Raw genomic sequence first — 25,751 nt, 5'->3', positions numbered from 1 at the left:
AACCAAACTTAAGTTCCTTACATTTACTGCTTCACAGAAGTTCTCTTGATTAAAATAATAGACACATCATCAAGGAAGCAAATATAAAAATGGTTTCTTTTTTTTTTTCTTAAAATATCTGGAAATGTATGTCTGTGGCTCACTAGGAAAGACTAAATCAGTACTGTATGCTCCTCTAAGATGTCATTATGTTTCTAACTAGCCTTTAAAGTTAAAACCTAGTCTGTTTTAGAATAGACAGTACTGGTAAGCTGTTTTTTAAATCAATGGTTCTAAACATTTTGTGTTTCTACAAATCGTATTTTATGGGGAATGGTGGTGGCGAGGAGATGACCAAAACCACATTTTACCATTATCATTTTATAAGCCAATAAAAGAAATGCAAGCATATAATCAGGTACAGTAAATTGCATTTCTGCTCTGCACTACCAAATATTTCAGTTGTAGGCTCCCCACCCTGATACAAAGGATTAAACCCAGGGCACTCTACCATTGAGCTACATCCCCAGCCCTTTTCATTTGTTTATTTATTTTTATTTTGAAACATGGTCTTGCTAAATTGCTGAAGCTGTCCTCAAACTTTCAATCCTCCTGCCTCAGCCTCCCAGTCTCTGGGATTAAGGTGTGCACCACAGTGCCCTGCCTGGCTTTGAAGACAAACTTCATCAGGGAATGGATGACTGACTTGCTAACAGTATATACAAAATATCTTTGGCAAATGGAGTCCCCAGGAAAATTAAACACACTAAGGAAATAGTGTTCAAATGGTCACAGATGAATAATTTGTCCATGACATGTCATACTTACAGGTTAGCAATTTTTAGAATTTTTATAAAAAATACCTAGTGTTACCTGAACTATTCTGACATCCACTTGTGATTATGTTTAGTATATCATTAAGAAACCAAGAGCTAGACCAGCAATTCTCCAATTTTCTGGTCTCAGGAACCCTTTATGCTCTTTAAAGTTATTGAGGGCCTCAATGTTTGCTTATGTAGATTATTTCTATTGATACCAGATTAGAATTTAACAGTGTGCAATTTAAAAATATATTAATCAATTCATTAAAAATATCATAGACACACACCAATATAATTAACATAATTTTATTAAAAATTAATATATTTTCCAAAAAGTACAATAAACAAGAGTGGCATTATCGTTTGGGCAGTTCTTTTTTATGGGGGGGGGACAGGGCAGATGGGGGGATTGAACCCAGTGGTGCTCAACCACTGAGTCATGTCCCCAGCCCTTTTTATTTTTTTATATTTTGAGACAGGTTGCCTTGCCTAACAAGTTGCCTTTCTAAGTTACTGAGACTGGCTTTGAACTTGCGGTCCTTCTGCCTCAGCCTCCCAAAGGTGCTGAGATTACAGGCATGTGCCACTACCCATGGCCAGGCAATCCTTTTTAATATCACACATAGTAGAAGACAGGTAAATAAGGCTGGGTGTTCATATCTGCCTTTGCTTTAGTTCTACTGTGTTATTTTATTTGAGGCATATGAAGTAAATTTTTATTCACATATATAATACAATTGGAAAATTGAGTGGTGTCTTAAAAGAATTTTCATTAGCTGTAAATATTCTTTGATACTACATTAAAACTCAATGGTTTCTCTAAACATTAGTTTCAAAGTAGAATTTGAAGCCATATCAATGAACTCTTCTTAGTTAAATGAAAACCTACTGGTCTAACTTGTAGGCTGAATGGATCCTTTATTCATCCATAATTTTGTAATATTATGCTTGGTCATTTGGAAAATATTGGTTCACTGAGTAATGTAGATCTTCTAAGTGGTGACTCATTTCTAGACTATATGATATCAAAAAATAAATTGGTTATTAATATCACCATTGATCTCATCAGAAAAGTCTAAGCATTAGGAAATTATCAAGTCACATGGTGGGTTAAAGTTTTCAAAATTTTCTAATTTTTGTTTGAAAACTGATGTCATGAACAACAAACACAGTCAGTTGTTTTTCTTGAAATGACAGGTTCATTTTTCATTTTTACAAAAGGTCTTCCAAATACATAAGTCTGAATAGCTGTTGTTTGCCAGCAGGTCTTCAAGTTAAAAGAAGTTGTTTGAAGAAAGCAGCTAGTTCAGCTGACAACTGTGTCACACAAGTGCTTTTTCTTGAGAAATATCATACTTTGTTGTGCTGTGGAAGTGCATTAGGCCTACTTCCCATTTCATCACACAAAAATATACCTATATGTAAGTTGTACAGGGTAGAGATTTATTAAAATTAACTATTCTTACTGATTCATCAAGGACATTCTTATGTAAAAGTGGCATTTTCTTTTTCCTATAAATGCATGGGGGTAGAGACTATAATTAATAGTCTGGTGTCCCATATTAATTGGTTTTAAGATGACAGCAGTGTTACTCACCATTGCTTTTACATAATCTATGTAAATATCAACATAGTGAATAAAGTAAATAATGGCCAAATATTATTACAAAAGTAGTTTTAATATCATGGACCCTTGAGAGAATCTCAGAGACCAGAAGTTCTTAGATCACAATTTAAGAACTTTTGGGCTGGATTAATTATCCTCAAACTTTAATTTGAATGAGAATTTCCTGGAAAACTTGTTAAAATATTGAGCTTCCTGGGACCTATTCTCTGTTTCAGTATGTCTTGGGTGGGGCATGGAAATTTATAGGTTAACAGGTTCTGTGAGTTACTTTGCTACATGTGGCCTGTGGACAATACTTTGAGAAATACCGGGGTGATGCATGCACAAGGCCCTGGGTTCTAATCCTCAGCACCACAAAAGAAAACAAGAACTTTTAAAGGGCTGGGAATATAGCTCAGTTGGTAGACTGCTTGCCTTGCATGCACAAGTCCCTTGGTTGTAATCCCCAGCACCACAAAAAAGGAGAGAGAGAGAGAGAGAGAGAGAGAGAGAGAGAGAGAGAGAGAGAGAAATATATTGGACTGAAGTTTAATTATAGTTTGATTTTATAGTCATGGAATTTCAAGATGGTTGTCCAGTTACTTTGTCCAGACCAATGCCAATCCTTTATCATGCATAGAAAAACTCTTGACAATAGAATTATTTTGGTTTATCAATATGTAATGAACTTCACATAGAGAGATTTGAAAATTAGCCATACCTATGTTTGAAAGTCACATCATAAATAGTCTTATTCTTTTCCTGTTCTAATAAATTTCTAGTGTCATTAATATCTCTTGCCTAAATGTCCATTAATGAACTTCTATTGGGCTCCAAGCTACTAGTCTTAGCCCTCTAATTCATTCTCTTTGTGGCCATCAGAGAAATTTTTCCAAGAGGGGAAAATACTCATATTATTATTGTGCTAAAGGCTCTTTAAAAGTTCCATTTCATCTACAGAATAAAATTCAACCTCCTTTTATAAGTTCTTGACCCATCTGGTTTAATTATTCCACTTTTATACTGTCTAATACAGGCTTCCCTTGCAGTTATCTGGTTTATTTGTCCTTCACTAACCCCTGAACTTCTTCAGGTTAAGGACTGTGTCTTTCATCACTGTATCCACAACATCTAGCAAAATAAGTGGAATGTAACATAAAAATATTTGTCAAATAAATGTTTGATGAATGTAATTTTAAGTACAGTAGTCCCACCTTACCCATGGCTTCACTTTCTGCAGTTTCATCTACCATCAGTCCAAAAATATTACATGGAAAACCCCAGAAATAAATGAGAAATTTTAAATAACTTTTATTATAATTATTGTGATAATTTTTCTCTTACTATTAGTTATTGCTGTTAATATCTTACTATGTCTAATTTATAAGTTAAATTTTATCATGGGTAATGTATATACAGGAAAAAACATACTATATATAGGGTTCAATATTATCTGAGGTTTAAGGCATAAATGCAACATCTTAGAACATATCCTTCAAGGATGGGGGGGAACCTATAGTATGCTATATTTCATATAATTCGAATTAATTCAAACTGAAAAACAAATGTATACTTTAAAGATAATTGTAATGAACAGAGTCCAAGGTGCACCTCCTCCCTACATAGAAGGATGGCATATCTGGACAGGATATGTCCTACTACAGCAAGGAAATATGATATATACAGATAAAAAGTTATATACTCATCCTTCTCTATAGATATTGTTTAGTGTGATGCTTACTGCCACAGTGCTGAATCTGTTAAACTGACCCACCTCAGTTTCCGATTTATGTTCAGATGCTAGGACATATGGTGTTTTAGTTCTAAGTTCAAATTAGAACAGAGTCATTCTGGTTCTCTAGGAGACTGATGGCATTTGGGCACTTATGGGAAGGGCAGCTGGAACAGGTTGAGTATCTATAATACTTTAAATTGTGTTGATACTGAAAAAAAGAAAATAATAAGGCACTCCATTGTAAGAAGTTATAGAATATATGTCATTTAATTAATAATAGGATATTCTGTAAATACATTACAATTTTTTTGCTAACATTTTCTACCTTTCTTTTGTTTTAGCAGTACTGAAAAATGAACCCAGGGGTGCTCTACCATTGAGCTATATCCTCAGCACGTTTTAGTTTTTATTTTGAGATGGGGTCTCACTAAGTTGCTGAGGCTAGCCTAGAACTTGTGATCCAACTGCTTCAGCCTCCCTGAGTAGGGGGGTTACAAGCATGTGACCACACCCTTCTTATGCTAATGTTTTCTATTGTAGTTTTGTTTTGTGGTGGTAAGGGTCCTAGAAACTAAATCCATCATTTGCTGTTGCTACTTGTTAATGTTTTCTGGAGGAATGATAGTAAACTCTACATCATCAACATATTCAATCCCTTGGGATAATAAATTTTGCAATATCCAGAGCTCTTCAGAATCTGATAATAATATCTGATGGTGCAAGATGAAGCAACTGCTGACTAACAAGATAAATACAACAGACTAAAATAATTCAAAAGATATTATTTGTTGGGCAGTAAAAATACGGTAAAGAGAAGACTTATGGATTTCAGGAAAAGAAAACTTAAACAATGAATATTTGGAATTTGGTGATGTTTTTGTCTTGTATTCACAGTTTCTGTTTTCCTATATTGTAAAGCCTTGGGAAGAAGAATTCCACTGAATAAATTGTTGCTCTATCAAGGGAAAAACATACAGGCACAGAATTAGGTCATAGTCTAGACTTATAATGAAACTGGGACGTGGCCTCCACCATTTGCCCCTTTATTCTCAACCTTTTAGCCCGGGTAGAACTAGTATAAGAATGCACAGAAGATACATGCACTCTGTACCTTAAATGTTGTCCAACTCTATACAGTGCCATTTTTGTGTAGATTTGAGAACCCTACCTGAATTGCTATTTGAGTGCCAGGACTTGTGTTAGCGTGCTTTTGTGTCACTGTGACAAAATACCTGTGATAAACAACTTAAAAGGAGGAATGATTCATATTGGCTTATGGTTCCAGAGGGTTTAGTCCATGACTGTTTGGCCCCATTGTTTTGAGGCCTGGGGCAAGGCAGAATAATGAGGGCAGGGAGTGGTGGTGGGGGAGGCTTCTCACCTCATGTAGGCCATGAAGCAGAGAGAGACAGGAAGGGGCTGAGGTCCCAAAATTCCCTTCAAGTGACCTCACTTTCTTCTATTCATTCTTACCTCTGAATAATGACATAGGCTGGTGACTAAGCCTTGAGTGATGGTCTTTCTGGGGGACATTTGAGATCCAAATCATAACATACACTAAAATGTCATTATTACAAAAAATACAATAGAGACTGAAAATGCAGGCTCTTTGGAAGGAGAGGACTATATTATCTTTCTTTACCTATTTGCTCAGTCCTTTCCTCCTAACAATATCTAGCAGAGTATTAGTCATAAATGGGAGTTGAAACTTTGTTAATTCTGGAATCTCATTTTGTACGCATCCTCTTCAGAAATAGTTTGTAATAGGGAGATTAGATTGAAAATTCCATTTACTATTAAAGTTAGAAAGAATATTCTGTTGAGAGATAAGGTATTCATTTTGTCCTGACCCACAGGTGCAGAAGTTACCATAATCTAATTAGTAAGTATTACATTAGGTATCCATAGAGAAAATAAGAACTTAGTGTGCCTTTCTTCACAACTTTTGGTATCATACAGGTACCAAAAAAAGTAAGAAAGAATTATTATTGCCAGGTGTGGTGGCATACAGCTATAATCCCAATAACTTGGAAGACTAAGGCAGTAAGATCACAAGTTCTAGGCCAGCCTGGTCAATTTTGGGAGACTCTATCTTAAAATGAAATGAAATGAAAGAGAGAAAAGAGAGAGAGAGAGAGAGAGAGAGAGAGAGAGAGAGAGAGAGAGAGGGAGGGAGGGAGGGAGGGAGGGAGGGAGGGAGGGGCTGGAGATGTAGCTCTGTGGTAGAGGGCCCCTGGGTTCAATTTATAGTACCAGGGAAAAAAGAATATTCTACTACTTGAGTATATTACATTTCTTTCTGTATGAAATATAAAAGCTAGTTTCTGCACTCCAGCCCACACACTAATAATAAAAGCAAACACAAACTTATCTCACCTGTGTTTTTATTTTTTTTCATTAAATTGTCTCTGAAAGTCAATAAAGAGAATAAAACTCAACTGTAGATCTATGCTTTGAAGTTTTATTAACCTGACATAAAATGTACAAAGAAATATAAATGTTTGTCATCACAGTTGAAAACATTCTGTTCTTATCATAGTTGAGGAAACTCTATTGGTTTAGTCACTCCCTGACACTCACAAATCTTTGATACTATTAAAATATGAGGCCAGCCTAAATACACAACAAAATGAAACAAAAAACAAAATATAAAAGGAAGAAATTGTCAAGTGCATGGTAGTCAGTACTTCCTAATTATATTTCAAATGCTAAGTATTTGGAGATAAAAATTGTTCTATAGATAAATAAGTTCAGAAAATAAAGCATTCCATAAAGTTATATCTGGTTTCTTTAGCATTTTAGAGGCTTCCAGAAATACTACAATGATATGCATTGCCAAGACTGGTCTATAGATGAGGGTAGGAGGAAGGTAAGCTATTCTCTACTGTTATGGTTTGAATATGTGGTATCCCTCAACAGGTCATATATGAAACAATGCAAGAATGTTCAGAGGTGAAATGATCAAATTATGAGAGCTGTAACCTAATTGGTGGATTAATCCACTTGATTGGATTAACTGGGTAGTAAGTGTAGGTAGGTAGGGTGTGGCTGGAGGAGGTAGGTAACAGGGGTATGACTTTGGGGTTTGTATTTTGTCCCTGGTAAGGAAAGCTATGCTTCTTGGTTGACATATTGGGCAAGAGCTATGAAGTTGGCTGTCTGTGGACTGAACCTCTGAAATAAGTCAAATGATTCAAAATAAACTTTTCCTCCCATAAGTTGTTCTTATTAGGTCTTTTGGTCACAGTGATGGAAAACTGACTAAAACATCTATGTACCAGGATGTGTACTAAGTGCTTTCTCTATATTATCTAATTTAGCTCTCATCATAACCCCATAAGGCAGATGCAATTATCATTCTCCATTCTACCTGGGAAAAGACTTGAGTTTTAAAGAGATTAATTTGGCAAGGGTCACAAAGCTATTACATGATGCAGTTGAGATTCATATTAAACTTCATCTGAGTTCTATGTTACTTCTCTACTACCATGCTAACAAGAGGGTCATGGTCATCTGCCATTTCTATTGTTGGAGTATAAAATCTTAATTTTAAAGTTTTGCCATTGCTTAAAATGGAAATACACAGGAGAGAAGAAAGATAAGATAGTTGTTTCCATTTCTTGATTGTGTGATTTATCTCTACATTTCTCAGGAACTTCTGAGAAAAAAATAGCAATATGGATATCACAGTTCTTTTCTACTTCTGCATATAAAACTATTACATATTTCAAAGTGTGGTGGTGAATAGCTATAATAGCCAAAGGGGAATTATTATGTTTAGTAGCAAAACTATTGGAGGCAAAAAGTTCAAGAGAACTAACATTGACTAATTGCTCACAAAAGGCCAAATGCTTTATTTCTAACATCCTGGAAAGTAGGTATTATTATGCCACTTTTTATGAACAAGATAAATGAAGTACAGGTTAATAACCTGACCAAGATCATATATTTATTTACTTGGTAGTGCTAGAATTCAAGTTAAGCAGTGTGACTCAAGGACACTATACTCCCATTGTAATATGACATCTACCAATTGCAAATGGAACACAATTGCCTTTGGTACAATAGACAGAAATAAAAATAGAGCAATCATGTAGCTTTCTTTAACTTCAAATGATAATTTGTTGGCCTTTAATCATATTACTTGAGATAAATCAATTCCCTTGTCTTGTCTGCCACTTCAACCAAAAGGCATTAGCTAGAGAGGGACAGCACAAAGGGAGGGATTTGGGGGTTGGGGCAAGAGTGATTTTACATTGGTCAGTTTCCATCTCTTTCACATATCTTGCTTGTCCTGTTGTCAAAATGAAATGGTGGTGGTGGTGGAGGTAAAAAAGAATTTGACGGAAACACCCTTATTAAAACTTCTTTACAACAGAGTTAAATAGAGATTGCTCATGGGTCTGTGAATGAAAACTTCACACAAATATTCTTCTAGCCTTCATCCAAGTGGCTGCTGAAATTCTCTAAAATGAGAAAAGATGTACTTGAAAATTTACTGATGGCTAACTAACCACAAATCAAAGTTAAGATATATTTGTAAAACTTTTAAGAAGATTACAAATGTTATAAAATAAATAATGTCTTCTGAAACCATCATAGATTAGGAAAACAAAATGCAGAGTCCTTAAGGTGAAATACATGGAAAATGTGAGGTGGGACATTGGTCAACATGACAAAGAGATTGAATAACTAGAGAAAACTACACCAGTGTGGTTGGGAAGAATATAATGAACTATACTTCATAGGGCTATCATAATGGACAATAACCAGAATGGAAATACTAATGGGCAGTGTTTCAGGAATTTATTTTTAAGCTAGTAGTTTGGAACTAGAGACAATACATTTTGCCATAGTAAAGTTGCTAAACTGTTTGGGTTTCCAAAGAGCCCACACATTATTGCGTGTGAAAATACTTTGAGGACTGAAATTGCAAAGCAAGTAGAAATTATTATTTAACTCAAATTTGTCATAAAACTTTTCAAAAAACAATATCATTATAATCCAAAACAAACAAAAGCATTTAATATTTATCTTGAATACTGGAACATGAGAAAATGCATATTTAATCAGGAGGATTACATGGTTGACTGGAGGTTTTGAGATTATGTGGCTGAGTTAGAGATATATTCAAGGTCATCAGATATTGAGAGCATTGGTTTGTCATATTGTTTAATTTCACTTCAAAAGAAGTAGGTACAGTGGTGCATGCCTGTAATCTCAGAACTTGGGGAGGCTGAGGCAGGAGGATCACAATTTTGAGACCAGACTCAGGAACTTAGCTAGACCCTGAGTCAAAATAAAAAAAGAAAAAGGGCTGGGGATGTAGCTCAGTGATAGAGTGCCCCTAGGTTCAATCCCCAGTATCCCTCACCATCAAAAAAATGATATGAAATCACACCGAAGGGAGCACAACATTTTTGATGAAGAAAGGGCTCTGGCAGAGAGAAAAAGACAGAAACACACACACACACACACACACACAGAGAGAGAGAGAGAGAGAGAGAGAGAGAGAGAGAGAGAGAGAAAGAATTTGTGTGTATACACACATGCGTGTAAGAGTACCTAAGGTAGAATTTACCAAGTTGTGAAACGCAGAGTAAGGGGGTAGAAGAGCAGGACACAAAATGCATCTTGAGACGAAAAGAAGTGGTACCAAAGCAACCCTTGAATCTGATAGTTGCTTATGTGAACGATCGACTGGTGGAGTTTCATATTAATTTCAAGGGAAATTAATAATTGATTCAATTTTAATGAGCTGATATGTTCAATATATCATTAATAAAGTAAAAATAAGAACATCATGAATCCTCTTGGTGCCCTCATTCTAGCCAAATTTCCTTCTTTTTTCCTAGAATGACAAAGGTACCATTACCAGGCAAATCCAGTGTCTCTTGAGAAAAAAATTACCAATATATTGAATTCTTTATACTAAATTGTTACATTTAGGATTAATCTGAAAATTATAAACTATAATGGATACTAACGGTTCTAGTGAGGTTAAATAGGCCTGTTTTAAGAAAGAAACAAAAATACAAAGAAAGGAGAGGTACATTTCTCTGTGTGTGAAGGAGAAAAAAAATACAAATAATGATGCAATGGGTAAAGAAAAAAGAAATGCTCCAAATTAAAATAGGAAGAGTCAGTCCTTAAAATTCTTTATTGTTCAAGGCCCATTTTACATATGAAGAAACTAATTAGTGTTAACAAGAAAGGATCACACTAAACAATTATATGGGCTGCATATATTGAAAAGGTCAAAGCAATTCTTAACTGTTCATAATAGTTTGTAAATCATTTCTATTAGCAGATATGCTTTGTTCTTGTTGCTATAGTCACATTGTTAACACTTTCTTCAGGTTTGTCTATACTATTTGAGTATTTATGGATTTTTTAAAATAACTGATTTTTCTGATCATAACTGTAAAACATTCTAGGAAATTCAGAAAAATAATACTGAAGAGAAAAATAATCACCCATAATTTTACGAACAATGTTAACATTATGGTGTGTTTTCTTTTTAAAAAACTAAAACATTATTAGTTGCAGGCATCATTTAACCAAATCATGCCAATATTTTGTCTGGAACGATAAGTTAATGTCTAGAGAGAATCAAAAACACATAAACAGGTAAATCCCAGTACTGTAATTCTTCAAAAAAGGTCAAAATGAATACAGTTAACTCAAAGTCACAGATTTGTACCTAACTTGATCATTCAAGTGTTAAAACCAAGTAATCCACAACCAGATTCTGAACCTAATAACCTCCATCAAGTCTTGTTTCCCACAATTCAGCATGAATCACCAAACTTTCTTTTCCAAAGAATTCAATACTGTAGTGAGCCTATTGGCAAATTCAAGCAGTAGCTACACACCGTGATGCATAGAAGACATGCACACTGCTTGAAAAGAAAAGAACAGGAAATGGAATAATAACAAAGAGCCCTTGTGTACTGCTTTGCCTGTAGAGCTCCAAGGTGGGTGTTGTACAGCCATGTGTGGCAACTCTGAACTGGCTTAGTAACTGCCTCAAAAAAATGCACGTGCTCTATGCTTGATAATAACTCCCTACAGCATGCAGCTGCGGATCACCATTGTAACATAGCCCCAGTGCAGTGAAGTACACTGTTTCTGTGGGCAAATGGGCTTCTATCACAATGTTACAAGAGGTCATTCCCTCAGGAGACAAAGTTGGTAATTGTGCTGCATCAAAAATTCTTCACTTTGGGGTGCAAGGTTATCTTCTGGGCTTTAGAGTTTCTATTTCTTGAGTTGGGTGCTCATTATACAGGTGTTTTCACTTTGTGAAATCCATTGAGCTCTGAACTATTGATTTATGTACCTTTTTGCTGCATGTAATACTGCAAAAATTATGTATGCAAAAATTATTCATTCTCAGAAAATGTGTAGTATCCTATCAAATAATCTTTGGGGAAAACCCTAAGAATAGTTTACAGTTCAGTGGCCATCATGACTTTTTAAAAAGACACTTTAGTCAATGAGGTGCTACTTAAGCAACAAGGAAACTGCTGGCAATCCTCAGTTCTGAAAAAGTTATCACTTATGGGAATATTGTGAGAAGAGAAAATAAAGCACAATTGGTAAACAAATATTTCAAAAGACCAATGCCACAAAGGCAATGCAAATGGGATTAGACCAGACCACATTTATGGCTAGTAAATATATATATTCTTTTCTTTTTACTGGTTCTTTTTAGTTATCCACAACATTCATTTTGACAAAATTATAAAAGCATGGAATATAATTTGTTCTAATTCAGTCCCCAGTATTTCCTCTTCCTCTCCCCTCTTCCCTCCCCCTTTTCTCTTCTCTCTACTCCACTGATCTCTCTGTTATTTATATTGTTTTAACTAGTGTCTTTTGGACATACAAAGGTCAAATGTTTTCTCTGATATACAAAAGCTAATCCAAAATAAGGCGGCGGGAGGATAAAAATGGTATATTTTGATATAAACTTCTGTTGAACAACTTTTTGACTTATATGCCCCAAATCATACTCCTTCTCATCAGATTGTCATACTTCCTTTTTTGCTAGCTAATGGAAGAGAGGTTCAGTCCCTAGCCCTCAGTCAATGGCCATGAAAACCATTTTTCTATTTTTAATCACACAAGGAAGGCTTACAATCAAAAGCACTGGGTGTGATAATGGAGTGCAGTAGATAGAGTACATACAGTTCTTTAAATTATACACATACACACACAGAGAGAGAAAAAGATGACAATAAAATGCTAAAAAGTGGCCATAGCTACAGATTTGTAGGTCATCTTTTAATTTTTATGTATTTTCTTAATACTACATTAGTACTCATGAAAAATTCATCATCATGATAAAAGTAAAATACAAAGCTATAACTATGCGTGGAAAAAAGTTAAGAAGGAATATGAATAATGTTTGTCTCTGTGTTTTAGAGTTATGGGTAACTTTTAATTAGACTTTTCTATATTTTCCAAGTTCTCTATAACAAGGATAATTACCTTTAAAATCAGAAGATAACTGAGAAAATGTCCTTGGTACTCCCCTCTCTTTACTCATTTGATTGGAAACAGACATTAAATGTAGCATTCTGTATTCTGAATGGGGGAAAAGTTCTTTATATACTTAGAAAACAATCTGGTGATCAAGCTATATTTTCCATTTTTAAAAATAAAAAGACGGTGTTCTCTTTTATGTTAATGAGGTTCAATGCTCATCAATGTGTTCAATGGAAGTATATTAACTGGAGACATAAATTGAAGGTTGTTGTAAATAGTTTCTTTTTTGGCGGGATGCTAGGGATTGAACTCAGGGGCACTTGACCACTGAGCCACATCCCCCGCCCTGTTTTGTATTTTACTTTGAGACATGGTCTCATTGAGTTGCTTAGTGTCTTGCTTTTGCTGTGAGTTCAAAGCCATTTGAACTCACGGTCATCCTGCCTCATCCTCCTGATCCGCTGGGATTACAGGTGTATGCCACTGTGCCCAGCTCTGTAAATAGTTTTTAAAACATCAAAAAGCATAGGGGGAGCTCAATTTAAAAACTCTAAAAACATATTTCACTATCTCCTTGTTGTCTAGGTCATTTTGTCATTAAATATCCATATAACTTGCCCATGACAATTGTTATGGTTTGGATGTGAGGTGTCCCCCAAAAGCTCATGTGTGTGACAATACAAGACGGTTCAGAGAAAAAATGATTGGGTTGTGAGAACCTTAACCTAATAAGTGAATTAGTCCCCTGACAGGGATTTACTGAGTGGTAAATGAAGACAGGTAGGATGTGGCTGGAGGAGGTGGGCACTGGGGGCATGTTTTGGGGTATATATTTTGTATCTGGTGTTGTGGATTCTCTCTCTCTGCTTCTTGATCATAATATAAGCCACTTCCCTGTACCACACACTTGCTGCCATGATGCTCTGGCTCACCTCAGCCCCCAAGGAATGAAGTTGGCTATCTATGGACTGAGACTCTGAAACCATGAGCCCCCAAATAAACTTTCCCTCCTCTAATTGTTCTTGCCAGGTTGTTTGGTCCTAGCAATGAAAAAGCTGACTAAAATAAAATAATGGTGGTCACCACAGAAATTAGGGAGCCTGTAATCTTGAAATATTTGTATACTTTTATTGTATGTTCTTCTTCTTCCTCCTCCTAGATTTTTCTACATTCCTAAATAGGGCAGGTACTTTACCTTCATTGTTTTGTATTATTCAAGCAGGAAGCACAATACACAGCAGTCAGTAGATCCTTGATAAATAGTCAATGGTTTGAATTCTAATCCCTTTCCTTAGATACTTTTCTATTGAATCTTATGATCATCTAGCATTAGAATTCTTAGGTGTTTTAAGGCAACTCAACAACCATTTCTAGAATATATCCAAACAAAGATCCCTATGGGGAATCTGAAGATTAACCAAACATTAAAATGATTACAATCCAGTAAGAAGGTAAAATAATCCAGTAAGAAAGTAAAGAAGTTGGGCTGGGGATGTGGCTCAAGTGGTAGCGTGCTCGCCTGGCATGCGTGCAGCCCGGGTTCGATCCTCAGCACCACATACAAACAATGATGCTGTGTCCGCCGATAACTAAAAAATAAATATTAAAATTCTCTCTCTCTCTTTTTAAAAAAGAAGAAAATAAAGAAGTAACTATCAGCAAAATTCATAAAGTACACTAAGAGATGAAGTGCCATCATGATCAAAAAGATCACTTTGTTTTGTGTATGAGCTGTAGTGGGAAGAGAAAAAAAAAGAACTGTATAGAAACACCACATATTGCAACCTATAAATGTGTGTAAATTGTTATGTTTCAATTAAAATAAAACACAACTAAAATTTTTAAATTAAAAAAAGGCTTGAAAGCCGAGGAAACTTTTGTTTTGAACTTTGAAGAATGGATGAATTTTTGAAAAGTACAACTGAAAGAAGGGATGTATAGGCAACAGCAGAAGTACAAGCAAAGTAATAATAATGGGAAAGAATAGAGAATGTTTAGGGAACAATATGAGAGAAGAGGGACATAAAGAGAGAAGTTTGTGACCAGATAATTAAGAGTCTTGTATGATAAGCTGAGCAATGTAGTCTAAACTTTGAGTAATGGTACTTATATGATCAGAGCTGTGTTCTGAGTGGCAATATGGAGGAAGAACTTTATACAAGGAGAAAATGACTGGAGCAAGGAGACCAAACAGGAATCTAAAAAATTTTCCCCCATGAGAAAACAAAGGAACTGAAAGTATGGTGATAACAGTTGCAAGGGAGAAGGGGACATGTGTGAGAATATTGAAAGTGAGAGAATCAACTGGATGTGGTAGCTAGCTACTTTTTTAAGGGGGGAAAATAATAGGGGTATGGAATGCAAAGGAGAAGTGTTAAATGAATGGTTTAATAAAATACCAGAAATGAAAAAAGAAAAAAAAAAGAAAGGCCACAGAAGGAAGAAACTGCTTGGGAGAGTTTCAAAGGAGTGGCCAGTAATTTTAAATACAGTACTGCAGAGATACCAAGAAGAATACATCTGGAAATGGATTTGGGAATGTTATTTGACATGAGTGAATCATCACCACCCAATCCCTTTTGATCCTCTTGTGAGCCTCTTACTATAGTAAAAAACGTTCTGTTCTAAGTCAATGTCCTAGAATAAAAGCTAAATGTAAGAGTTGAGAAGAGACTCAGATAGTGATAAAGAAATGTAATGTTCTTTGTGAGTGGAAAGAAAATTGGTCACTTAAGGAAAAGCAGTTGTATAAGAAAATAATGACAAACCTAGAAGGGCCCCCCCACAAATTTTTTCTTTATAAAAATTCAGTCTATTCAACCTGTTTCTAAAGGGTCCACGTTATGACTTTGAGGAATGTGGACTTTAAAGTACTCCAGGTATTTATTTTCAAATTATGTTCTGATGTAGGATGCAATTTTCATTTTTCTGAAATACATTTAACTATTTTAACTGTGATTAAAAATAGTATCTTCCTATATGACAGATACTGCACTGACACTTTATCTACATTATCTCATTTAATCCTAGCAACCTTATGAGGCAAATTTATTATTGTGCCCATATTATATATTAGAAAACTGAGAAGGAAAATCATTGGCCTATAAATTTAAAAATACTAAACCCTTATTATATATATTAGCCCAATTCCTTAACTAATCTGCTCTACTATCTTTCAACAATGCAAATAAGTAACTTATTTTTTGGTTTGGTTTTTCTTTTTCTTTTTTTTTCATAAGTAACTTTTATATATAAAACTGTATCTCATTGGAGGCCGCCAAATCATTAAATTACACTGTTGGTTCATTCACTTTTTTTTAAACAGCCCTTAGGAATAACACTTCTCTGGCTACCCCTTTGCATATGTTTCAAATTCTTGTAAATGTGTCATGGATTATAAAGGCTGTATCTTGCATGGGTCTTTCAATAAATCCATGCCTGCACATGTTGACTCAAGGAAAATTGTACAAGCAAGTACACACACCACTTCAACCCTGAGGCTGTGTTCAATTAGACAGCAGGCAAGGCTCAGGCCCATCTGCTCAGAGTAAGAACAGTTAGTTGTGCAACAACAAGAGCATGCTTAATGTGTCTGATCATGACCATCTACATTTTAGATGGCTTTAGTGCTTACTCTAAGTTTTGGCTGCTTTTTATCTGATTTTCATATTTAAGATAAGAACTTTGAATAATAATTAAACTTTGAAACTAAATTTCCTTCCAGGTTTCTGGATCCATTTGACTGAAAAAGTGTATATCCAGAGATTCCAAGGCAAACTGTTAATGAATATCTATCATTTGTAATTACCTGTATGAAGCAAGAGTTGCTGAATACATTGTCATCAAAATGAAACACAGAAATTCCATGGGTGGATGCTACATCACAACTACCTTTTATGAAATTTTGGTATACATAAAAACAGCCTTGTTTTCCAAATTGATTGACCTTACACAGTGGAGTTTCTCTCTACTAAACAAAAAATGTAGAGCAACTGTTCTAAATCAGTTAGTTCTATTGCTTCAAACAAATGTATCTTCATGATCAAAGGATTGTGATAAGTGAGAGTGTGGATACTCAGCACAAACTGGAACAAAGGACAAACAATTCAAGTGCAGGCCCCTGTGAGAGTAGGTAAAGATTGATTCTGTAAACAAAAAAGACAGCAATGGCTTCTCCACATTTGGTGACCCCTGTGTAATTTGCAACAATATATCTCGAGTTAATACTTAAACCTCAGTCTTACCTCTCTGCCACTACAATCCAAGACAAATTATTTTTGACCAGACATTAAAAGGAACCCCTAGGTTTACTCTTAGGAGTGAATAAATAATATAGCACTTTGCAAACAAATATTCAATAACACAAGTGGAGGAAATGCAAAGTAATTTCCCCCCACCCATGTTGAAAAGTAGTTTCTCAACTAGGGATAACAGGAACATACCTCAATATTGTAAAAGCAATCTATGCTAAGCCTCAGGCTAGCATTATTCTGAATGGAGAAAAACTGAAGGCATTCCCTCTAAAATCTGGAACAAGACAGGGATGCCCTCTCTCTCCACTTCTGTTCAACATAGTTCTCGAAACACTGGCCAGAGCAATTAGACAGACGAAAGAAATTAAAGGCATAAAAATAGGAAAAGAAGAAATTAAATTATCACTATTTGCAGATGATATGATTCTATATCTAGCAGACCCAAAAGGCTCTACAAAGAAACTATTAGAGCTAATAAATGAATTCAGCAAAGTGGCAGGATTTAAAATCAACACGCATAAATCAAAGGCATTCCTGTATATCAGCGACAAATCCTCTGAAATGGAAATGAGGACAACCACTCCATTCAAAATATCTTCAAAAAAAATAAAATACTTGGGAATCAACCTAACAAAAGAGGTGAAAGACTTATACAATGAAAACTACAGAACCCTAAAGAGAGAAATAGAAGAAGATCTTAGAAGATGGAAAAATATACCCTGTTCATGGATAGGCAGAACTAACATCATCAAAATGGCGATATTACCAAAAGTTCTCTATAGGTTTAATGCAATGCCAATCAAAATCCCAATGGCATTTCTTGTAGAAATAGAGAAAGCAATCATGAAATTCATATGGAAAAATAAAAGACCCAGAATAGCAAAAACAATGCTAAGCAAGAAGTGTGAATCAGGCGGTATAGCGATACCAGACTTCAAACTATACTACAGAGCAATAGTAACAAAAACAGCATGGTACTGGTACCAAAACAGGCGTGTGGACCAATGGTACAGAATAGAGGACACAGAAACCAATCCACAAAACTACAACTATCTTATATTTGATAAAGGGGCTAAAAGCATGCAATGGAGGAAGGATAGCATCTTCAACAAATGGTGCTGGGAAAACTGGAAATCCATATGCAACAAAATGAAACTGAATCCCTTTCTCTCGCCATGCACAAAAGTGAATTCAAAATGGATCAAGGAACTTGATATCAAATCAGAGACGCGCCGTCTGATAGAAGAAAAAGTTGGCTACGATCTACAGTCGGTGGGGTCGGGCTCCAAATTCCTCAATAGGACACCCATAGCACAAAAGTTAATAACTAGAATCAACAAATGGGACTTACTCAAACTAAGAAGTTTTTTCTCAGCAAAAGAAACAATAAGAGAGGTAAATAGGGAGCCTACATCCTGGGAACAAATCTTTACTCCTCACACTTCAGATAGAGCCCTAATATCCAGAGTATACAAAGAACTCAAAAAATTAGACAATAAGAGAACAAACAACCCAATCAACAAATGGGCCAAGGACCTGAACAGACACTTCACAGAGGAGGACATACAGTCAATCAACAAGTACATGAAAAAATGCTCAACATCTCTAGCTGTCAGAGAAATGCAAATCAAAACCACCCTAAGATACCATCTCACTCCAGTAAGATTGGCAGCCATTAGGAAGTCAAACAACAACAAGTGCTGGCGAGGATGTGGGGAAAAGGGTACACTTGTACATTGCTGGTGGGACTGCAGATTGGTGCAGCCAATTTGGAAAGCAGTATGGAGATTTCTTGGAAAGCTGGGAATGGAGCCACCATTTGACCCAGCTATTCCCCTTCTTGGTCTATTCCCTAAAGACCTAAAAAGAGCATGCTACAGGGACACTGCTACATCGATGTTCATAGCAGCACAGTTCACAATAGCAAGACTGTGGAACCAACCTAGATGCCCTTCAATAGACGAATGGATAAAAAAAATGTGGCATTTATACACAATGGAGTATTACTCTGCATTAAAAAATGACAAAATCATAGAATTTACAGGGAAATGGATGGCATTAGAGCAGATTATGCTAAGTGAAGCTAGCCAATCCCTAAAAAACAAATGCCAAATGTCTTCTTTGATATAAGGAAAGTAACTAAGAACAGAGTAGGGACGAAGAACAGGAGAAGAAGATTAACATTTAACAGGGATGAGAGGTGGGAGGGAAAGGGAGGGAGAAGGTAAATTGCACGGTAATGGAAGGAGACCCTCAGGGTTATACAGTGGAGGGGGTAGAGAGAGAGGAGGGGAGGGGAGGGGAGAGGTGGGGAGGGGGGAGGGTGGATGATGGGAAAGGCAGCGGAGCACAACAGACACTAGTATGGCAATTTGTAAATCAATGGATGTGTAACTGATGTGAATCTGCAATCTGTGTATGGGGTGAAGGTGGGAGTTCATAACCCACTAGAATCAAAGTGTGGAATATGATATGTCAAAAAAAAAAAAAAAAAAAAAAGAAAAGTAGTTTCTCCAGGAGTTCAGGGGAGAAATGTGATTCTAAACCCCAAGTAATTTGCCAGTTTTTTGGTTAGTTGGCTTAATGGCAATATTTGCTATCACCATCATCTTAGATAATAATAAGTTTTTAAAGTATCAAAATACCTTTGTGAATGGAGTTAAGCAATCAGTATTTAGGGCTTTATTCATACATGATATCCCGAAACACAATAGGCATAATTAGGTTTCCAGTGCTTATGTTTTTCCTACTACACCATACTGCCTTTCAATAAAGTGTAAAATATATGTATAATGTCTAGCACATAGTAGGAGCTCAACAAAAGGTAATTTTATTGCCTCCTGAAACTATCAGATAAATGTCCTTAACAGAAGTGGAATAAAAATAGTCGAAGTGGGAACTCTCTAATAAAAGAATACGCTTCAATTACAAATCATTCATGCAAATGAATCTCATTTGGAGAAAACAAAGTCAAACCCTTGTGTTTTAGACAGCAAACTGAAATGTAAAGCATTTAAAATTTAATAAATCTTATTATTCACTTTTACTGGAATTTAAAAAGTAATTTCATTCTAATTGTTGGATTATCAACCAAAGAAATATAGTTTGCTCCTATAATCAACATGCTAAATCTAAGAATCACAGCTTTTTAGAGCTAGAAGGGATCTTAGAGTTCATTTAGTTCACTTTTATCTCTGCACACTCTGCCAAACTGGCCTCAACCCTTTACACCTCTATGTTTCCATCTGACACGTGAGTAACTTGTACAAGGTCATGAAGCTGAGAGAGGCAAAGAGGGGGCTAAAGGAACTCAATCTTCTCATTTCCAGTTTAGTGCTGTTTCCATTATACCACCTAGCCACTCAATAAGTACTTTCCAGGCAAATCCTATCATACTGCTTTTAGAAAAACACAAATCCTCTAGCTGTTAAATAAGCAGATTTATCTCTTCAGTGACTCCTAGAAGGCTAATCCATATCAGCTAACCTTTACTGAGAGTGAATAATCTGTTATACTGTCTTAGACTCAAGTTTTATTTCATTTTATTCTCAAGGCAAACCTGTAGATAAGTTTTTCCTTATTAATCATTCCCATTCGAATGATGAGTGCATCCAGACTCAAAGACTTCAAATAAGTTGCCCAAGGTCAGAAGACTAGTAAGCAATGAGCAGAAATTTGAATCAAGGTCTGATCTGAGGCCCAGCTTTTAACCAGCACCATATACTGCTATTGCACGTCTCTTCCTTTTTCTCCTTCAATATTTTTTAATCTGTCCTTTGGGGTCTAGGATCACTATATACATATAGGATATTTGTGATTAGGTATTGTTACCTAATCACAAATAGGGAAGTTTCTGGAAGGATAACTGAAGGGGAAAAACAATAACCTACACCAGCTCCACCAATTTAAGAACTATCTGGACTACTTTACAAAGTCTAGGCCCTTGCTATCCTCATGAATAATAAACCTCTTTCTTTCTCAGTAACTTTAATCACCTGTTTTGGAACTCAATAACTGAAATCAGATTTTTCAAAGACAAATAAAAGCACTGATACCAACAATCTCTTTGGGATCTAAGACCACGGGGCAGAGAACCCAAGAGCTAAGCAAAGTTTCCACCAAAATTTCAATGGGGTTATTAACAGGGCACAGTAACACAACCTTGTACCTGATACCTAGGGAAACAAGGAGAGAAAAATAAGAAGAGAGGCGAGGAAATCTGTCGTACAGCAAAAAGTGGGGAAGAGATTTCCAGATGATCTTCTCCATAGTAGTTTAAAAGCCAGTGCCCACCGCCACTTAATCCAAGGCAAGGCAGCCTTGTGAAACAACAGGAAAAGGCGATGCGAAGAGAGCAAACAGTCCTCAATTCGCCTGCCTCCGCACCTCATTTGTCTTACCCTTTTCCACCAGAGAGGCAAATTCTAAAGGATTTTTTTCCGCCCAACCCCCACGCCTGGTGAATCTCGGGGAGGACCCTGCCCCACTCAGCGGGGGCAAAGGGGGCACCCATTTTCCTTCAGAGCAAGGGGATAGGGAAAGGAGGGCACTGAGGAAAATAGGAGAAACTGGCCATGGCAAAGGTTTGAAGGGGTGCAATTTAGTAGCTGCACTCACCAGGGTGAGACATGGGGATGACCTCATTGCGGGTCCCAGGGAAGTTAAAGATGACAGCTCCAGACGCCCCTCTCTCATAAGCCAGATGGATCTTGTCTGCGAAGGTGCAGCCCCCACCACGTTGGATGAGGGCCAACCAAGAGACTTGAACGGTGCTTCCCCAAACCGTGGGCACTGTGAAATTCGTGTGCGGGTTACAGGCGTTGAGCGCCCCGGGCCCATCAGGAGGTACCAGGACCCCAGCCACAGGCTCCAGCGGCGAGTCCTGGCCGTACACGCCCTCCTCGCTCAGCTCCCACACGGTGCGGTTCACTCCAGTGTGCGGAACCCGCCAGGACACGTTGAGGTACGCGGTCCACACAGCTTCGGCCCCCAGGGAGCCGGGGGCACGCGGACTCAGAGCCAGTAGGAAGCACCATGCCAGCAATCTGGAAGAGCCGCAGCCACCATGGCAGGAGACCCCGGCCCCGGGTGGCGGCCCCATGGCGCGCGCGCGCTTCACAGTTCCCTAGGGCCCCTTGTACGCACTCTCTGGGCACTTGGCAGGACCCTGGCCTTGACCAGGTGCGATCCAGGTGGGGGACGGGCAAAGTGGGACTGATGCACCGAGAGCTAGGTCGGAGCCCAGAGGCACGTAGCGTCCATAAAGAGGTTGCAGCAGACGCAGCTCTTGGAAGCTCCAGTTCTCGCTACTGCTGCGGCCGCTTCGGGCTCTGGGGCTTTTGCATGAAGCTCCGCCCAGCCGACTGGGGGTAGAGGTGGCTGGGAGGGAGGAAAGGACACTGCGGGATCCGCCTCTTAAAAGGGTAACAGGATAGGAAGGCATTGCAGTGGGCTCTGAGCTTGTGTGGCCAGGTGTGTCGCGTCGTTTTATGAAAAATGGACAGGCGAGGGACTCTAGAATCTGCAAACATTCAATCTTTCTGATAGGATTCGAGTCAGTTTTGAACTGCAGGAATACCTCTTTCCCTCCAAACATTTGCTAAAGGGCATTTTGAGATTACGGAGCCTGAATGTGAAAGTACTACTAAAAAGAAGCAGATCCCATGGGTCTGAGTTGTAGTCAAGACAATTTGGGTAGGTGGGTGGTGCTGGAGAGCACAGGGTTTGCCGATTCCCTAGGGAAAGGCCGGAAAGAGCCAGTTCTTGTTACCCAATTTTACTGGCCTCAAATGGCACCTTTCTCCTTTCCTTCTCCTAACAGGCGTCATACGTATGTACTTCCTTCCTATCCTTACCCCAGACTAAATGTACTGCATCAAATACCTCTTCTAAAAGTAAAATTGGTCTTCACAAAAGAATTACTGTTTTCACATACCTCAAAACCAATCCTTTTTTCTTCCCCATCCATAAATCAAGTTTACCCCAATGATTATCCCTGCAGCATTCATGACCTTAACTACATCATCCTTTCTCCTTTTCCCACTAACAGAAAGGAGTCTGACCCACCTAGGCAATTCACCTATGTCATTATTGCATTATGATTTATCCCTACTTAAGTGTACAATTTCTATTTACTGTGTCAATTATTACATTTACTAGGCAATCAATAATATGCACTAAAGCTGAATTAATACATCTTGTGTCTGGCCACTATGAATAACTTCTGATTCTGGGGAACTTAGTTCTTTGTGCCTCAATTCCCTCATCATCTGTAAAATGGGAATAATAATGACCTAATTTATACAGTGGTTCAAATAATTGAGTTCATACATGTAAAGCATTTAGAATAGTGCTTAGCACAATGTAAAATGCTATGTTAAAAACTATTACTATCAAACAGGTTTAGGGACACAGTACATCTAAAATAAAGTTGTTACATTGAGGCAATAATCAGAGAAAATTATTTTTAGAATATTCAGTCTTAGCCACTTTTTTAGTTTAAGGAAATATAAAATTCTTAACCTACCCCAACATTTGTTAAATTCCCAATGAATCACTTCCCTCAATCCCTGACCCAGCCTTTACTTAATTAATATTATTCCCAAAGGTTAAGCATGAGACAATTCTACACTTGATATTCTTATGACTTTGGAGAAAGCTAGAGGAAAAGTACCACCATACACCAAACAGCAACTAGAATATAAATAAATGGGCAATTTTGTGAAATATGAACCATGACGGTTGAAAGGGACTTTGGAGGTCAAGAGAGGGTAGGTAGCAGAGTACCCCTAATTATGGATGACATTAACATCTGAGATTAAAATGAACTAGAAGAAAAGAAATTAGTAAAATAAACCATTTCTAAGAAATGGTACAATTCCAGAAATTATCTGAATTTGTTGATGAAAAACATTGAAAATTAAATCAAGCAATATTACTTGGATGACAATCAACTACATTGTATTTTGAAGAAACAATGTATTCCAAAGAAAAGAAGTATTTTATAAAGTAATATATAAAACAAAATTTGAAAAAAATATTTATTAATGTGCATCCATTCATTATTTTCTTAAACAAATATGTATTGCATATCTGTTATGTCCTAGGGGCTAAACATTGGGATACAAAATCAAATAAGTGCTCTCATAAAGCTCTTAGATTAGTTTGGATGAAAAAGACAAGTAAAATGATAATTGTATGCATATAATGTAAACATTATGATAGATGTATGCATAGGGCAGTAGTGGGAAATAGAGAAGAGTCACTTAACCCAGACTGGGAAATAAGGGAAAGCATCCCAGAGGAGGTTACATCTGTACTGCAAGGGTCAGTCTTTCTAGGCAGAGAAAAACACAAGGAAAGGCACTGAGACATGAAACAGAAAATGTTGGGAAAGTACAATTACAATAAGCCTTGTAATTGTAAAATGGTTGGAACCTAGACTACAAGAGGAAGGATGGTAAGAGATAAAGTTGGAGAGGTCATAAGGTCCAGTTTTGGACAGTCCTTTGGGTAAAGCTAGAAATTTGAACTTTATACTGAACCAAAATGTAATATAATCAGGGACATACACACATATGAATATATATATATATATATATATATATATATATATATATATATATATATATATATATATATAATTCATACTGTTGACAATTGATTAGAGGGGACACAAGTAGCAGAAGTAAACCCAGATAGAAGATTGTTGGCTATGCTCCTGGTGGGAGATGAAGGTGGCCTGGACTAAATAGGTAATAGAGATGAAGAAAAGTGGAATATTGGAGATAAAGTCAACAGGAGTTGGTTTGGGGGAAGAAAGAGATGGAAGAATTAGGGAGTACTCTGAGGTCTTTAGCTCTGAAGACTAGATGGCATTCAGTCCAGGTATTTGGGGTGGTTAAATGTATAAAGTGGGTAGGAAGAGAGATGTGTTTACTTTAGGCATGTTAATCTGGGGGTGCCTATGATGTGACTGGGTAAAACTGTGTGTTAGGCAGTTGGATACTCTAATTACTGAACACCTACTAAGTGCAAAGCACTGTAGAGGCATGGACACAAAGGAACCAGTATTTGCTCTCAGTGAGTTCACACTTTAGAGAGACAGAGGTAATGAAACAATAACAGTACAGAGTAATAAATGTTATGATTGAGAAAAGCAGAGAATGTTATGGCAACACAGATGTGACTGAGTCTTTAGAAACAAGAAGGGTTATCAAAACAAAGAGAGTAAAGATATTTGGGCATAAGCAATAGTATATTATATGAGAATACCAGAGAACATTCAGGGAACTGACTTTCAGTGGTGAGGTATGGCAGGGATGTAAGTTGCCAAAGGGGAACCAAGAAAAGTGAAGCTATTCAAGTAGGCTGGCCCAGAGCACAAAGAGTTTAGAAACTATTAAAACTGTTGAGTCACATGTAAACACACATACTTAAAGCAAATATGGCAAAATTTAACTATTGGATTTTTTTATTTTTTAGTACTGGGGATTGAACTCAGAGGTGTTCAACCATTGAGCCACATCCCCAGCCCTTTTGTATATTTTATTTAGAGACAGGTCTCCATGAGTTGCTTAGGACCTCACTAAGTTGCTGAGACTGGCTTTGAATTCATGATCCTCCTGCCTCAGCCTCATGAGTTGCTGGGATTACAGATGTGCGCCACCATGCCTGGCTGATTGTTGGATCTTGGTGGTGGATACATGGATGCTTATTGTATTAGTTTTCAACTTTTCTGTATATTTTACAATTTTGTAATAATGAGTTTGAAATTATAATTTTTTTTATTGAAGCCACCAAAGCAAATGAATGTTATGATCAGATCTGGGCTTATATAGATAATTCAGATTACATGAGAACAA

The 25,751-nt window shown here is 36.8% G+C and overlaps 1 protein-coding gene across 2 annotated transcripts in view; it reads right to left on the bottom strand.

The window, feature by feature from the left end:
- Positions 1-25,751, bottom strand: part of Rnf128 (ring finger protein 128) — a 98,114-nt gene that overhangs the window by 38,079 nt on the left and 34,284 nt on the right. Inside the window, exon 1 of one of the 2 annotated variants that reach the window (XM_046420852.2) lies at positions 21,505-22,205. The exons of the other annotated variant lie outside the window; for it this stretch is intronic. Coding sequence (XP_046276808.1) covers positions 21,505-21,988 — 484 coding nt within the window. The 5' untranslated portion in view covers positions 21,989-22,205. Of the gene's footprint in view, positions 1-21,504; positions 22,206-25,751 lie in introns of those variants that run through there. 2 annotated transcript variants of the gene reach the window in all.

This window comes from Marmota monax, unplaced genomic scaffold (genome assembly GCF_021218885.2).
Source record: "Marmota monax isolate L192 unplaced genomic scaffold, Marmota_monax_Labrador192_F-V1.1 WCK01_AAM20220418_F8-fsc00050, whole genome shotgun sequence".
Taxonomy (NCBI): domain Eukaryota; kingdom Metazoa; phylum Chordata; class Mammalia; order Rodentia; family Sciuridae; genus Marmota; species Marmota monax.
The sequence above is the reverse complement of the archived record's forward strand: the minus strand, read 5'-3'. Positions and strand labels throughout refer to the sequence as shown.